Raw genomic sequence first — 16,113 nt, forward strand, 5'->3', positions numbered from 1 at the left:
AATTAAATGTTTGAATCCGCCACTGGGCAAGAGTGCTTCCTGATTGATTTTCGTTTTTCATAAAGACTTTATGGGGAGGTGTTTGGACTTCGGGTCTGTTCTACTAGTGTTAGTTTGACATTTAAATACCTACTATATGATGCTCGCTTTTATTTGTTATACACATTTGATTTGACAGTAAAAAACTCATCTATCAAAAAGAAATAAAAATAAATAATCTATCAAATAGTACGGCACGACAGCGAGGAGCCGGTAAAACCGGGTGAGATCAGGACTCTAACCCTGGCAAGCCAGGGTCATCCCTCATATCTCGCATATAAATTGGTGATAGTGAGGTTTGAACCTCCTACCTCTCACTAGTAAAGTGAGTAATTTTATGTTTACTATAATGAGCACCATAATTTGTTTTTCAGGCCAAATCTTTTAGGCTAATACTTCTTGAAGGCTTGAACAGAACCGACAAATGCAAATGCATCTACAAACAAGCAAACAATGGCGAAGGCAAGAAGAATACACCACTTAAGAACTGACAAATATTTCCCGGTTGAGATGCACCATGTACATCTTAACCGGAAAATATGCAACCAACGGCCAAAAGGTCATTGAACCAGCAAATGCCACAACTTCATTAAAGTAACTCTCATGTGATAATCTTCTGTATCTTTTTCCAAGCACTTCTTATAGAGTCTAATGGATGCAATACAAGTTTTAGATACTGATGATTGGATGTAATATAGGTGTCAGATACGTGGCCCCTTGTACCAACCAATATTGTTTTTTATTATCCAGAGTGGAATTTTCCACTTGAATTACCCAATACTAAACATGCGAACCTATCATCCACAACTAATATGCCCAAAACAAGTTCATGGTATTCGAGGTCGGGCATTCTTAAGACCCCAACATCTCTCACGTCCACAATCGATGTGGGCAAACCTAAGGTATTACAATTACTGCTCGTTTACCAAATCTGAGTCCGGATCCAATGAGAGTGCTTAAATGACATAACTGCAGCAATAACCGGTAGCCATTTGGTACTATGGAAATTAGGTATTCAAGAAGCATACAAATTTTATCCTAGATTCACAAACTGCTTTGTGCCCGTGTTTGTGGTAACAATTTGATTGTTCAATTGCTCTACCACCAACAAATAATGTCGAAAATCATTGTATAAGCAATTCCCAATCATCAATATTGAAATTTTATCATGGCATTTCCACACACACCTTGTAGGCCTCGTCTAAACACATCAGGACAGATGATGGTTTTCACGTCCTAGCTCAGTTTGTTAAAACAGGTGACATGCAAATGACAATCATCATGTAAGGAAACAGTATCAAATAAACAGGTTTAAACTAGAGTTTTACCTGGCGCGTTGGTAAAACCTGGATGGTGGTAAAATTTAAGCGTTGTCGATTCGAAGTGTTGAGGCGGTAAATAGACACAAAATCGGTCGGTTTCGGTTACATATGTTATTGTATCAAAACTAAAACAAATAGATTATAAAACATTGAGGTGGACCAATGATGTGGTGTCAGTTGATAAAACTCGAGGGTTGGTAAAACGTGACCGCTGTCGAGCTCGGATGTTGAGGCGATGAATTTTTGCAAATTCAGTCGGTTTTTCGTCATGTTCATTAAGGTACCGAAACTAAAAAAACAAACAAAATGAACATTCGGTCGGTTTTCGTAAAGTTCTTACGGTACTAGAATGAAAACGAAACGCCGATAAATTGAAGCCAGAAAGATATAAAGACAAATTGAAGACAGAAATATATAAAGACGACGCACCTCGGGTAAAGGCCGTTACCAAAACTCTCGGTTCAGCAATTCAGCACCTCAGGTAACAGAACCATTAACAAAACTCTCTTCGACAATTCAGTCACCCGTGACAAACTACTGACACATCCTAAAGCCTATTATTATTGGCAGACCCAACAAAAAGAACAAAAAGACTACTGGCTGTGAATAAAATAAAAGGCAGACCCAACAAAAAGAACAAAAAAACTCTTACCATCTGTGAATAAAATAAAAGCAGAACCATTCAAATTTTATTAGAGCAAGGGCAAGTAAAAATGTTCAACTAGAAAATCGGTAGAAGCCGCGCAAACGCAGGCCTCCACTGCCACAAATTATGACATAGGCTCGACCACTGCCACAAATTATGACATAGGCTCGACCACTTGGGCCGACCTTAGGCGGGCACCCCTCCAAAGTGCAATGGAGGTCACCAACCTAGGCCATGAACCTTCTTGATCAACCATTGACCCCGTCCAGGTAAGTGATTAATACATAGCCCTCTGTTGGTTTTTATACATCTGCTGTTCTCACCTGTTTCTTCATCCAGGCGATGTGGGATAGGGAGCTTCAATTACTTAATACTAATACCTCTCTCAATTAATTATATATATGCAAATGATTTTTTAAGTTTTTCACTCGTGTCGGTTGCGGGCTGACAGGTTGAGATGTTCGAACCAAACACGTCCAAAATTTTCATTTGTAACAAAAATCAATACTAGAATAAAAGATTCAAACACGACAAAATTAACACGTTTATGTAAACGTGTCAAAGGGTTTGTGGGTAATAATAAAGTGTAAACGTGAGTATTGGGTTGATGAGTTGTAAAAAGATGGGTTGAACGGATCTTAAATGGGTTAGTTGGTTGACATTTTTAACTAAACGGGTTAAACAAGTCAGCCTGAACATGATGTGTTTTATTTAAATGTTTAGATATGTCTACCCAAAACCTTATTATTTTTGTGTTGTATCCGGAAATTGTCACCCGCAATAAACACAAATATACACGCCAAAAGAAAAATAGTTGAAAATATGTATAAAAAATGTAATAAGCCAAGAATATCAATAGAATGCCCATGAAGTTGAATGCTGCAATGATGACATATTACCTATGAAGAAGAAAAGCAAACATATATATTGAATGTTTTGATATCAGAAGCAGCTACTGACTTCATTGATAATAGGAACATATATATACGCGCGCGCACACACACTCACTCACCGATGATCTTCAAATTCCTATCAAACTAAACATTAGATCATGATAATAAAAGGAGATAAATATAAAACAGAGATAAACATTAGGAGACGTATCATAGACCGATTATAATTCCTTTATATATAGCTCAATATAGCCGTTACGAGTCCTTCTAGTGTTCCAATGAATCCCACAACTGATACAAGAAAACAACCAAAACTAGGGTACAATCTTTCTTTGTACAAAGTACATCTCCACTGGGATATATATGACTAATGGCCAAAAGCTTAAGGCCCCTAACATTCCCAACACTTGATTAAAATACGGAAACAACATCGCAACTCCAGTTGTAGACACAGCGTATATGGTTCTAAAACATAGTCTGAAAGAATTTAACTTGAAATGTTGTTAGTAACAGGAGATATAATTTATAAAAACCCGTTTATAAAACCATGGTGTTGATTCATGAAGACGAGTATGAACAATTAATGGAAGCTTTTGTTTTGACCTACATGTTGGTTGATTCACAATATCTATCATTTTTATAAACGTGGCCTCATCTGCTAAACACCTTTGTAATTTAAGCATCTCGAAATTTATACTATGTTCAACTAAATTCATCGAACTCAAAACCAAAAGAGTCATATATTTTAGATTCAATCTATGATCCTAAACGGGCCATGTTCACATCATTCTTCGTTTTCCAACTTATAACTTTCCAACAGAAAGACTCGTAATATAACATGGTCTTCAAGATTTATTTAAGAAATTTGTTTCCGTAGGTTGGCAGTAGGTCTTGGCCAAATCATTTTCGACCTTTAGATGATCTCACATTGACTGCAAATCTACAAATGAATTATTCTCCTGGTGAGTCAGGGATAACGATAAAACCTTTAACAGATAAAATGACAGAAAAGAATAGTAATAACAATATTTTGTATATGTATATCTAGTGAGCATTGTAGTTTGTTTACTAGCCAAATCTTTTGGCAATTATTCCTTGTACAGAACCAACAAAGGCAAATGTAGCTACAAAAAAGCAAACAATGGTGAACACACGAAGAAAACACCACTTAACAGTCCAAGGTACAACCTTTTTTTTCACAAAGTACATCTCAACCGGGAAGTATACAACCAACGGCCAGAAGGTCACTGAACCAGCAAATGCCAAGACTTCATTGAAGTAAGGAAATAACATCCCTAACAACGTTGTTAAAACAACATACAATGTTCTAAAACACAACCTTAGAGGATTCAACTTAATCTCCCATATGTGAAAATCTTTTATGAATTCGCTTTCCGGGTACCTTTCAGCGTAAGATCTTTCCACAAGTGCGTATAACGTCTGAGTGAATATCTGACAACAAAATGGATATGTATCAACTTGATTACATATTTTTCAGACTCAAAATCTTACATTATTCAAAATCAAGATTCTAACATGCGGTTCCCTGAGTTCAGCGATGTATATAAGTTAACTTTGTGGTTTTATAAACAACTTTTTAATTTGCTTTCATACTTGTCTGTTTTGTAAAAGCATGTCATTTAAAAAATTATGAAAGTAGTGTTTATTAACATGACTTTGTAAAAACTTTGATAATAATAATATTAATATGCGTACAACTTATGAACTAATTTCAAATTCCAAACGCTTATAAAATCGTTATATTATTAATAGCGAGAATCTATCGTAATCCACATAAACAATACAGAAAATAAAAATAAAAGAATTTAACTAAAAGAAAATTAAGTTGATTAATAGTAAGTTTAAATAAAATAACAGATAACTAAACTAAGAGACTAAGTTATATTTATAAAAAAATTAACACAAATTAAAATTTGGATTTGAAAATTAAAACTATGTAAACGGCAAGAAGAAAGGTTTAAACCCTTGACCTCTTTTGTAGTTAATGTTAAAGAAAGATGGGTTAACCACTGCAGTAGATATCACTTTCTATCGTAGCTCGGTTTCGGTTCTATATATTGTATATACACGCTCTAACCCGTTAAGATGCATACCAAAATTACCGTTGACCCATTGTCGAAATTGCACTTTTAGATTATTGATGAAGGAAGAAGTTTAAGGTTTTACCTAATATCCGCCAATTAAGTGCAGAAAAACACACGCATTAGCAAAATCGATGAGGATGTATGGTTCATAAAAGCCAAAGCCGGTCAAAATATTCCCAGGAGTCGAGTTCCCAAAGGCTGCATAGCTAAATCCACCGCAGCAGAAATAAAAAACAGGTGTGGTAAAAACTGCAAGTCTTGATGCTTTCATCATGGTGACTTTTGTAGATGGAGGTGATTTCAGAGTACTCTACATATTTATAAAAATAACATTGTTGTGCGGTTAAGTTTCAAAGCAAACACGGACATGTTTCTAAATAATCTGGATAACATAGTTATCATCACCTGTGTTTCTAGAAAAATTAACTGAAAAGGGTACGCAAACGCAATGTCTCCAATAGCTTGAGCAACTAACCATACTTTTTGAATCAGTTCATCGGTTGGAACTCCTCCTATGCTTCCTTTGATCTTCCCATTTCCTGCACCCACATATTTTAACACATAAATAATAGCTGAAAATGATCAGGTCAAAGTAACAAAAAAAAACTCTTTCTAAGTGTTTACAAAATCATATTATTTCAAAATGTTTTTGTTGGTTGGCCCCACTCGAGCCAACTCGTATGACTAACGCGTTGAAGATGCGTGTCACCATAGTTATTAAAAGCCCTCGATTCTCGCACCAAGGACCGTTTTTCAGACGAGTCTTAATAAATGTGCTTCTAGTTCTAGGCGAGCGCTTTGGCATTGTCTATGCCAAGAACATGAGAACATAAAAGCCGAGCAAAAGAAACGCAAGGGGTGCTATTGATACTTAGATCTAGGAGAAGTCAAAGGCAATATATTGATACATTTTGTTATTCAAGTTTTGGAATTACAGATGAATCTTGACTATTTTATAACTTTTGGTACTAATTAGCTGATATTAAATGCTATATAATAGTTGTTTATTTTGTTTGAAGAATAGTATAACTTTCATATACATAATATATTTTTTACTTTTTATTTAAGTGCGCTTATTTTTCCTCAAAGCTTTGCTTTTTTTACGCCTAACGTATTTGATAACTATTGGTGTCTCATGTCCTTACCTATTGTTTGGGCTAACCCGAGTCCAGATCCAATGAGAGCGTACATGAAGGACATAACTGCATCCATAACCGAGAGCCATTTTGTACTATGGAAATTGGGTATTTGAGAAGCTACAATATTAATAACTCCAAAGAGAAGCATACAAAATTCAATCCCATATTCACAAGCTGCTTCGTGCCCGTGTTCATGGTAACAATTTGACTGCTGAATCGCTCTGCCACCAACACAAAACAGTAAATAATAACATATTAAACCAAAAAATCATCGTTCGTAAAACCAAAATGAAGCGTACCTAATGCTGCTAGCAGATGTGATTGTATAAACAACTCCTGCTTTGAACAAATCAAAGTACAGCAAAAATGCACAAACCAGTGCACTCGAATCACCTGTAACATCATTAAAGATTGTTAAAAACTTAAAACAAGTAAAAACATATCTACGAGTTGAAACATTACCTAGAATGTTTTGTACAGCTTCCAAGTAGGAACGGTTGGTAACGGTAATGCCATTGCGATCAGAATAACGATGAAAATTTTTTAGATGTGATGCATTGACAAGGGTCACAAGTGCAAATAATATAAGAGAAATCGGACCAGCAATCCATCCGAGTTGTGCAAGGCTCCAGGATAAAGATAGCACCCCGGATCCTATAACCGCTGTTATTATATGGGCAAGTGCTGTCCATACACTCCCTTCATCAACAACATATGAAATACCAGTCAGTCTAGCTATATTCAAATTCAGAAATAGACTTAAGGCTGTAAACGAACCGAACATTCGCTCAACTGTTCGACGGGAAGTTCGTTTAATAAATGAACGAACATGAACAAGGATTTTAGTTCGATTAACTAAATGAACAAACATAAACATAGGCCATGTTCATTCAATTGTGTTTGTGGCCATTCAATAATGTGTTATAAATATCATAAACGAGGGGGGTCGGCCTCAACTTTTTGGTAGAAAGCAGTTAAATTTACACTACGTATACAAATTTTCGGGCGAAAACAGGTAAATTAACAATACTGCGCAAAAAAAGCAGGGGGGTGGGGGACCCCGGAACCTCACTAAGCTTTGCCAATGATTAGTATTATGTGATCAATTTATTTTACTATATACTAAATTGATCGCATAATACTAATATATATTTTGTTTTAGACACGATAAAACCTGTTGACAAAAAATTATCAGTATCGTACTCAGTAAATCCCACCAATAGCAAAGCTATGGTAGGCTCTGAGGAGGGTAAGATGTAGACAACCTTACCTCTACCCCGTAGGAATAGAGAAGCTGCTACCAGTATGTTGATAAAAAAAATATGCGTTATGTTATTTTTTTTTTCATTTTTTTAAATAAGTCCAAAGAGAAGCATATAAAATTGCCTTACTACCAATAAAAAGCATTACACTGCAATAGTAACAAACTATACCGAAAAGGCGTGATTTGTTCATAATTTCAGAAAAGAAGCATGCCTAGTCTAGTGCTGCTAGTAGCTGTGATTGTATAAATAACGTACAGCAACAATGCTCAAACCAATGCACTCGAATCCATTGTAACATTATTAATGATTGTTAAACAAGTAATAGCATCTACAAGTTCAAACATAACTTAGAATGTTCTGTACAGCTTCTAAGTGCTTCTAAGTAGGAGCCGTTGGTCACAGTGATGCCATTGTAATGATCATAGCATGGCAATTGTTGAGAAGGAATGGCATTGACAAGTGTCACAAGTGCAAATAATATAAGAGAAACCGGACGCCTTGTCACAAGTGCAAATAATATAAGAGAAACCGGACCAGCGATCCATCCGAGCTATGCAACACTCCAAGATAATGATAGAATTCCTGATCCTTCATCAATAACATAAACCGAGTAAACAAAATGAACATATAACACCTAATCATCAAGTCTTGTCAATTCTCATTTCACTACGTCATTTTCACAAGAACACAAGATTGATTTTACCTTCAAAACCTGTTTTTATTTTTAAGAATCAAAGCAAACAAACATTTTTAAGAATCAAAGCAAACAGTAAAGATTCAACTATAGCATTGGTAATTATGACATAGGCTCAACCATTTGGGCCGACCTTAGGCGGCCACCCCTCCAGAGTGCAATGGATGTCACCAACCTAGGCCATATACCCTCTTGATCATTTATTGACCCCATCCAGGCAAGTGAGTATTCCAATGCCCTTGCTCACCTTTTATACACCCACTTTGCTTACCTGTTTTTCCATCCAGCCGATGTGGGATAAAGAAATCTACAATAGTGTTCAAAACCCATCCATCTCTAATTTCATAATGCAAATAAGTTTTAAATATTTATACTTATTCAAAATTAGCATACTAAACAGTGTCTGTCGTGCCAAGTTAGGGGTTGACAGTGACATATTCGACCTAAACACACTTAAAATCATGGAACTCAAACACAACTTGTTTAATCCATTTATATAAACGTGTCACAGGGTCATAAACGTGTTAGTAGGCCGACCTATATAACTGAACAGGGTTAAACAAGTTAACCCGAAGGCGACTTATTTTTTAAGCTGGTTAGATATGCCAACCCATAATCTTATTATATTTGTAGTGTCAAAAATTGCCACCCCTGCACAAACACAAATATCCACATAAAAAATTAGTTAAAAAAACACATCCGAAAGGATAGACGGTTAAATATTATGAGATGAGATTGAGTGAACATAGGTGAAGATTCAGGTTACGTTATTTAATAAAAAGAATATATACAAGCTATAATAAGCCAAGAATATCAATAAAATGCCAATGAAGAAATGAAGTTGAATGCTACAATGATATGATGTTGCAGATGAAGAAAAAAATATACATGTATTTAGCTCAGTTTAGCCAATACGTGTCCTTTTAGTGATCCGATGAATCCCGCAACTGATACAAGAAAGCAAACAAAGTTGAAAGTCTTAAACGCGACCAATGTTCTTGACCAAGGTACAATCTTTTTTCTTGCAAAAAGTACTTCTGCACACGGGGACACAAACGAATAATGGCCAAAAGACTAATATGAATTATTATTGAGCTTCTCTATTTCTTATGGTATATTGTAGCTGGTGTGAAACTAATATTCACACAAAGTTTTACAAAACGACCATTATGACCAAGTGGCTATAATGGTCAATTCCAAAACACAAATCCAGCATTCTTATTTCACTACAAGGGAATATTAATTACATTGTTTTATGTACACTTAGTGACCACTGTAGTTTGTTTTTCTAGCCAAATCTTTTGGCAATTATTCCTTGAACGGAACCAACAAAGGCAAATATAGCTACAAAAAAGCAAACAATGGTGAAGACACGAAGAAAACACCACTTAACACTCCAAGGTACAACCTTTTTGTGCACAATGTACATCTCAACCGGAAAGTATACAACCAACGGCCAGAAAGTCACTGAACCAGCAAATGCCACTACTTCATTGAAGTAAGGAAATAACATCCCTAACGATGTGGTTAAAACAACATACAATGTTCTAAAACACAACCGCATAGGATTCATCCTAATCTCCCATGTGTGAAAATCTTTTATGAATTCGCTTTCCGGGTACCTTTCAGCGTATGTTCTTTCCACAAGCCCGAATAACACCTGACTGAATAGCTGACAACAAAATGTAAAGTGTTACCAAGTTTCATTATGCAGGACACACCCTTGATGTGTCAATTTTGACTCATTTACCAAATTTGAAGAAAAAGTTCAGATTACAAAGGGTCAAAGGGATGAGCAGGTCACACGTGACGAGTATATTTTCAATGCATAAAACTTGTAAAATCATTTAGTCCAACAAGTTAAGTCCGTAATTATAATTATGTAATGACACATATTTACAAAAAAAGTAAATTGACACCTTAGGCGAATCCTGCATTGTTTTGTTATGTCCGGTGAAGATAACGGACGAAAGTTCTATGGTTTAAAATGCCCTATCATGTTTCGACTCATATCAAAATATCAGTTTTACCACCTCTAGAAATTTTTGGAAGATTAATTCAAAGCATCATGTGAACGCATTTTTAGTTGAGTCGTGCATTCCACGTAAGTGGTAGTCATAAAAGTTGTCAGCTATTTGATAAAATCATCAAGCACCCCAGTAATCTTTTTAAAGTAGTGATCCTGATAACTGAACAGACATTACACTTTTAGACAGACTACTGGTTAATGAAGGAGGAAGGTTAAGGTTTTACCTGATATCCGCCAATTAAGTGCAGAAAAACACACGCGTTAGCAAAATCGATGAGGATATATGGTTCATAAAAGCCAAAGCCAGTCAAAATATTCCCAGGAGTCGAGTTCCCAAAGGCTGCATAGCCAAATCCACCGCAGCAGAAATAAAAAAAAGTTGTGGTAAAAATTGCAATTCTTGATGCTTTCATCATGGTGACTTTTGTAGATGGAGGTGATTTAAGAGTACTCTACATGCAAACAAATATATCAATATTGTGCGGTTAAGTTTCAGAACCAACATGGATATGTTTATTATCTGGACGCATAGACGTAACTATCATCACCTGTGTTTCTAGAAAAGTTAAGTAAAAAGGGTACGCAAATGCAATGTCTCCAATAGCTTGTGCAACTAACCATACTTTTTGAATCGGTTTATTGGTTGGAACTCCTCCTATGCTTCCTTTGATCTTCCCATTTCCTGCACTCTCACATTTTAACACATAAATTAAAGCTGAAAATGAATCAGGTCAAAAGTAGCCAAACATGTACTCTATAAAGTGTGTACAAAATCATATTATTGCAAAGAACACATGTTGAAGATGGGATGGGTGTCCCATGTGCTTACCTATTGTTTGGGCTAGCCCGAGTCTGGATCCAATAAGAGCGTACGTGAAGGACATGGCTGCAGCAATAACCGAGAGCCATTTTGTACTATGGAAATTGGGTATTTGAGAAGCTACAATATTAATAATTCCAAATAAAAGCATATAAAATTCTATCCCGTATTCACAAGCTGCCTCATGCCCGTGTTCATGGTAACAATTTGACTGCTGAATCGCTCTACCACCAACAGAAAACAGTAAACAATGACAAATTAGACTAAACAACACTGTTCTTTATTACGAAAAATTATTGTTCATAATAACCAAAATGAAGCATACCTAATGCTGCTAACAGATGTGATTGTATAAACAACTCCCACTTTGAACAAATTAAAGTACACCAACAATGCGCAAACCAGTGAACTCGGATGCCCTGTAACATCATCGAACGTTGTTAAAACAAGCTAACAACATCCACAAGTTCAAACAATATAAACTCTCTGCTACCTAGAATGTTCTGTACGGCTTCCAAGTAGGAACGGTTGGTAACGGTGACGCCATTGCGATCAGAGACAGTATGGAAATTGATGAGAATGGATGCATTGAGAAGGGTCATAAGTGCAAATAATATAAAAGAAACCGGACCAGCAATCCATCCAAGCTGTGCAACACTCCAGGATAATGATAGCACCCCTGATCCTATAACCGCTGTTATTATATGGGCAAGAGCTGTCCATACATCCCCTTCATCAACAAATAAAAAATAATCAGTCAGTCTAAGATGGTGTGTAGTGGGATGGCGCCCCAAGCCGCCTCACCATGTAAATGTTCGCCAAAGCCAACCAAACCATTACAGACGGACGCCAAAAGGAAGGGAGTCTCTTTGGGCACTACCTTGTTAACGGGCGCAAGGGCTCGGTTTTCCAACCAATCAAATTCATCAACTTACATTTTTATACAATAAAAGGAGTAAATAATATTGTATTTTTATGTAAACCATTACATGTATTTTATGAAAAAGTTAGTGAAAGCCCCAATGCCTACGTGACACATTTTCAGGCCCGTCTCTTAGATTGCGAGTGCCCAGGACGAGTATGAAAAATGTGCCTTATATAACTCTTTTATTTTTTCAAATTATCGGGCCTAATCATTTATCAATTAATTACAAGTTTACAACAGTTAGGACTTAGGCCCAATTAACCAATTAAACAAACTGTTAGACTCATATTATCACTAATATGTTAGAACTTAGAACCCAAATCCATTTTTTGTTTATATTTGGAATTTTTGCTAACTTTTAGGCCATTTATATAAACTCATGTCCTTATATAAACATAAAAGGAAAGTATATACAAAAAAAAAAAATGTTTTAAAAATTCGGTGTCCCTGCTGGAAATGGGCCCAACACGGCTGCTGAGCCCGGTATGGAGTGAGAGCTGGATTGCATGTTTTTACTTTTTAGTTAAACCAAGGTAATTATAATATTAAAATTCCAGTTGGGTGGAAACACCTTGTGTGCATGAGTTTGATTAAATATCATTCATACAAGGATGCAAACTAGAACATCATCAAAATTGAGCAAAAAACATGATCAAGATTCAAGAACAGCAAGAAAACAGTGATAGTTTTATTAGTATTATGTGAAAACAAACCAGTTGGTGTAGTGGGATCCGGCAGCACCAACGGCGAACCAAGGTCGATAGGATCCATAGTGCAAGCAACTAAAAGAATTAAAAAATGATAATTATTGATTTTAGAATAAGAATAAGAAATAATAAGCACCAAAAAGACAAAATGGGTGACTGGATTAATAGATAATTGGCAAGGGTCATCCCACGCTTGAGTATTGGACGTCATCAACCATTAATAGATTCTTATTGTATGGGGCAGCGCCAATATAAATATTATTATATAAAACTTATATAATTTTAAACTAAATAAATCATGTTAGTCATGACTCAAATTTTGTATTTAACTTTAGATATTTTTAATTTCAACTAGTGATTTATCCGTGCGGTAAAATCGATCGGTAAAATCCAGATGTTGTAGCAGCGAGTAAACGTGAATTCGGTTAATATTAGCAACGGTCGTTACGGTTTGTAAAACCCGATCGTTGCAGCGGCGAGTCGGCTTGTACACGGGTGTTGTGGTGGTGAGTTGGTAAAACCGGGGTTGTGCTAAGAATCCAAGCTTTCTGACGGTGGGTCAACACAAATTTTGTCAATTTCGTTTACGTTTGTTACGGTGCCGGAACTAAAATAAAGTTCGGTAAAACCCGAGCGTGGGTAAAACCCGAGTGTTTTCGGTATTGGACGTTGCGTTGCGATGTTTGATTACGTCATGCTTTTGTTGCGTGGCCAAGTCGGATCATTTTATACACCCAACACATTGTAGCAATGCACTGATGCTGGTTCAGTTGATACCATAATTGAACCCAAAAAACAAATCAGCTTAACATGAAAGAAAATTAAAATATTTAAAACATTTATTCTATTGGTAAAACCCAAGCGCTGGTAAAACCTGAGTGTTGAAACCCGAGGGTGTAAAAACATAGCCGACGTGAATTTGGTCAGTACCGATTACGTTCATTATGGTATAAACAAAGCTGGTAAAACCAAAACATTAAAGCCTAAAAATTAAATTCGTCATATTCACATATAAAAAGACTAACATATAAACATAAACAAATAAAATATTTTAAACCAACATTTATTCGGTTGGTAAAACTCTAACGTTTTAAAAGTTGGATTTATAATAAACATGATTTATAAATACTTTAAATTTATGGTGATCAAAACATGTTTTAAAACTGTTGATAAGAGCATTCACATCTCATCCCCTAAATGTATGTGAGGAGAGTATGTAAATTATAAGGTGGGGTTTTGAGTGGTTGTGAGTGTAGATTATAGGGTGTAGAGAAAAATGTAGTGATTTTTTGTAAATTTGGGGAAACATTTGGGGAACATTGTTTGCCCTATTTATTTTTTAATATTTGTTGGATTGGTTGTGAGTAGAGGAGAAAGAAAACTGTAATGATAAAGATATAAAAAATATTATTTAATTGAACATGAGAAAGAAATGTAGTGTTTTTTAGTGTAATTATAGAGATAGAGATGGGGAATGGGATGAGAATACTCTTGACATAAATTAAAAAATAAATGTTATGAAACTGCTTTATAATGAGACAAAGGATACAGGCACAAAGTTAATAAAAACCTGAATGAAGCACTAAGCCCCCTTTTGGAGGAAATCGAACGTGGGTAAGAGGAAGGAAACACCTTTTGTCAATACAACCAAAGCTAACAGACTAGCACCACTTATTGTTATAACCTGACAAATAACTATTATATATATAACTTCTAGAACCTATCCATATTGTGGCACCAAAAGTCTCTTTTAGCATATATAGATAATTATTACGGGTGGTCTATGTTTCAACGGGGGTGAGATATGTATCGAATCGGCGGTACCAGTCCTTTCAAGAAAAATGTTTCAAGAAAAATGTGTACCGAATACCGTATCAAATGTATTTGTATGACCCGAAACTTTTTTGTAACAATTTTATATATATATATATATTACATTATAATAGAGTTTCAGTTCCGTCCTTCAATTTAAGGTTATTACTAATTTGCTTTACAAACTCTGGAACTAATTAATTATTCCTTTGTTTTGGTTCTCCTTCTGATGCTATATCTGATTAGGGGAAAATGGTTAGTCTTGATGTCGATTATGCTAAATTTGTCCTTCAATTCCTTTCTGGAAAGGATGAATCGTCAAAGAATAATTGGCTGACGAGGAAGAATGTATTATCGGAGATGGAGAGAGATCATGAATGAAGGAGATTGTAAAAAAAAAACATAGATTTCTGGCAAGTTCAGTTTCCCAATTTTGGTTAAATGGTTGAATTCTATTTATCGTGGTTGATTATTGTGATTTGTTGTGTACTCCATTATTAGGTTAGATAGATTGATACTGTAACTGCACCAACTTAAGATTTGAAACATATCAGCCAGCTAATGATTATTGTTGTAGATCAAAATGTTATTGTTTTGACATTGTACTATGGATTAAATCTGGGGTTTTATAACATTAGAATCCATCTTTACCTTCATATTCAGTTGTAGAAACTATCTCATGCTTCATACTTCAAAACTTTCATGATGAGATTGATGTTACTTGACGATATATGTTAATGCTTTGGTAGTTAATGTTAAAGCTTTAGTAAGTTTTAAGGTTTTTGTTTTGATTTCAAGCTTAATCTCGATCATCCAGATTCAAAGTTAGGTTTACCATTTGTTTTCATCTCTCTATGCTAAAAGTTGTTAATCTTGGATGGATTTGCTACATTTGTAACCTGTCAAAATGTTATTACATTTGCAAAAATTTTCTCTTAGCCTTTGCTTCAAATACTAATATGCTATTATTATTCTACTACAATAGTTTAGGTTTATTAATTGAATTTTTTTAAGGTTGCTTGCAGATAATTTTTGTGGCTAATGTTTATCTTTGTGCAGATGATTATTAAAGCTAAACAAGCTCCTCTCGATCTATGGCTCATAATCACAGTTAGCTTTAATTATGTTGTATATTGTAATTCTAATGCAGTTACCTCATATCGACTAAGAAGGTTTACTGAATAGGCGATTTAAAAGGTTTCCAAGTTTATGAAAACAAACACTCTATCAGGTTATGCTTGCATACATAATCCAGAATTGAAGTTTAATCAAGCTGTTGAACCGCTTTTATCTTCTATTATATCAACTTTGAAAGGAAGTCCTCTTGGTTGGAGTGGAAATTTTACTAGCCAATTGTTGAATAAGGTTTTTGTTTTGTAATTCTTTCAATAATTTGTCGTATGTTTGACATTTCATCTTGTGTTGATACTTAATTATTAATATATATTGGAGAATTCTGCAATTTGTCTCTCTGGTATATGGACCAATTCTACAGGTTTGACACTGAAAATGATTTTGCGAACTTTGGACAATTGTGATATTTGGGCGGGTTTGCCCTGCTGGCGGTGCACGCATATAATGTATATATGTGTGAACTCTCGGGTGGGCAAAAGTAAAATTGCACTAATTTTGACGTTATTTTACTAATCTCGTGAAAATAACGTTAAAAGTGGGGGAAGGTTATTCAGGCATCATGTGGTGGCGTTGATAGCCGAAA

General features: G+C 35.2%; 1 protein-coding gene and 3 pseudogenes across 2 annotated transcripts; all 4 read right to left on the reverse strand.

The window, feature by feature from the left end:
* Positions 1 to 2,093: 2,093 nt before the first annotated feature.
* Positions 2,094 to 2,284, reverse strand: LOC143531095 (U1 spliceosomal RNA; annotated as a pseudogene).
* A 1,684-nt stretch (positions 2,285 to 3,968) lies between these two features.
* Positions 3,969 to 6,943, reverse strand: LOC143531080 (putative amino acid permease 7; annotated as a pseudogene). Its single transcript, XR_013134959.1, has 6 exons — positions 6,607 to 6,943; positions 6,444 to 6,537; positions 6,151 to 6,365; positions 5,411 to 5,544; positions 5,088 to 5,315; positions 3,969 to 4,352 (listed from the first exon to the last, which is right to left on the reverse strand). The product of XR_013134959.1 is annotated as a putative amino acid permease 7 (transcript).
* A 1,257-nt stretch (positions 6,944 to 8,200) lies between these two features.
* LOC143531096 (U1 spliceosomal RNA) lies at positions 8,201 to 8,328 on the reverse strand (annotated as a pseudogene).
* Positions 8,329 to 9,297: 969 nt separating this feature from the next.
* On the reverse strand, positions 9,298 to 12,663 carry LOC143531081 (putative amino acid permease 7). The gene is made up of 7 exons (XM_077026464.1): positions 12,591 to 12,663; positions 11,446 to 11,682; positions 11,278 to 11,371; positions 10,962 to 11,176; positions 10,681 to 10,814; positions 10,357 to 10,584; positions 9,298 to 9,775 (listed from the first exon to the last, which is right to left on the reverse strand). The coding sequence occupies exons 1-7, from the start codon at positions 12,646 to 12,648 to the stop codon at positions 9,392 to 9,394; spliced, it is 1,350 nt and encodes a 449-aa protein (XP_076882579.1). The 5' UTR covers positions 12,649 to 12,663; the 3' UTR covers positions 9,298 to 9,391.
* Positions 12,664 to 16,113: the final 3,450 nt, after the last annotated feature.

This window comes from Bidens hawaiensis, unplaced genomic scaffold (assembly GCF_021521415.1).
Source record: "Bidens hawaiensis isolate Kalapana, Puna unplaced genomic scaffold, B.hawaiensis_p1.1 tig00009076_1, whole genome shotgun sequence".
NCBI lineage: Eukaryota > Viridiplantae > Streptophyta > Magnoliopsida > Asterales > Asteraceae > Bidens > Bidens hawaiensis.

Bases quoted from the DNA above. Each gene is read 5' to 3' on its own strand.
- LOC143531081 (XM_077026464.1), bottom strand. From the start codon at position 12,648: ATGGATCCTATCGACCTTGGTTCGCCGTTGGTGCTGCCGGATCCCACT. The intron at 11,683-12,590 runs GTTTGTTTTCAC...TTGTTGATGAAG, and splicing joins GGATCCCACTACACCAACTG to GGGATGTATGGACAGCTCTT. The intron at 11,177-11,277 runs GTATGCTTCATT...TGTTGGTGGTAG, and splicing joins ACATCTGTTAGCAGCATTAG to AGCGATTCAGCAGTCAAATT.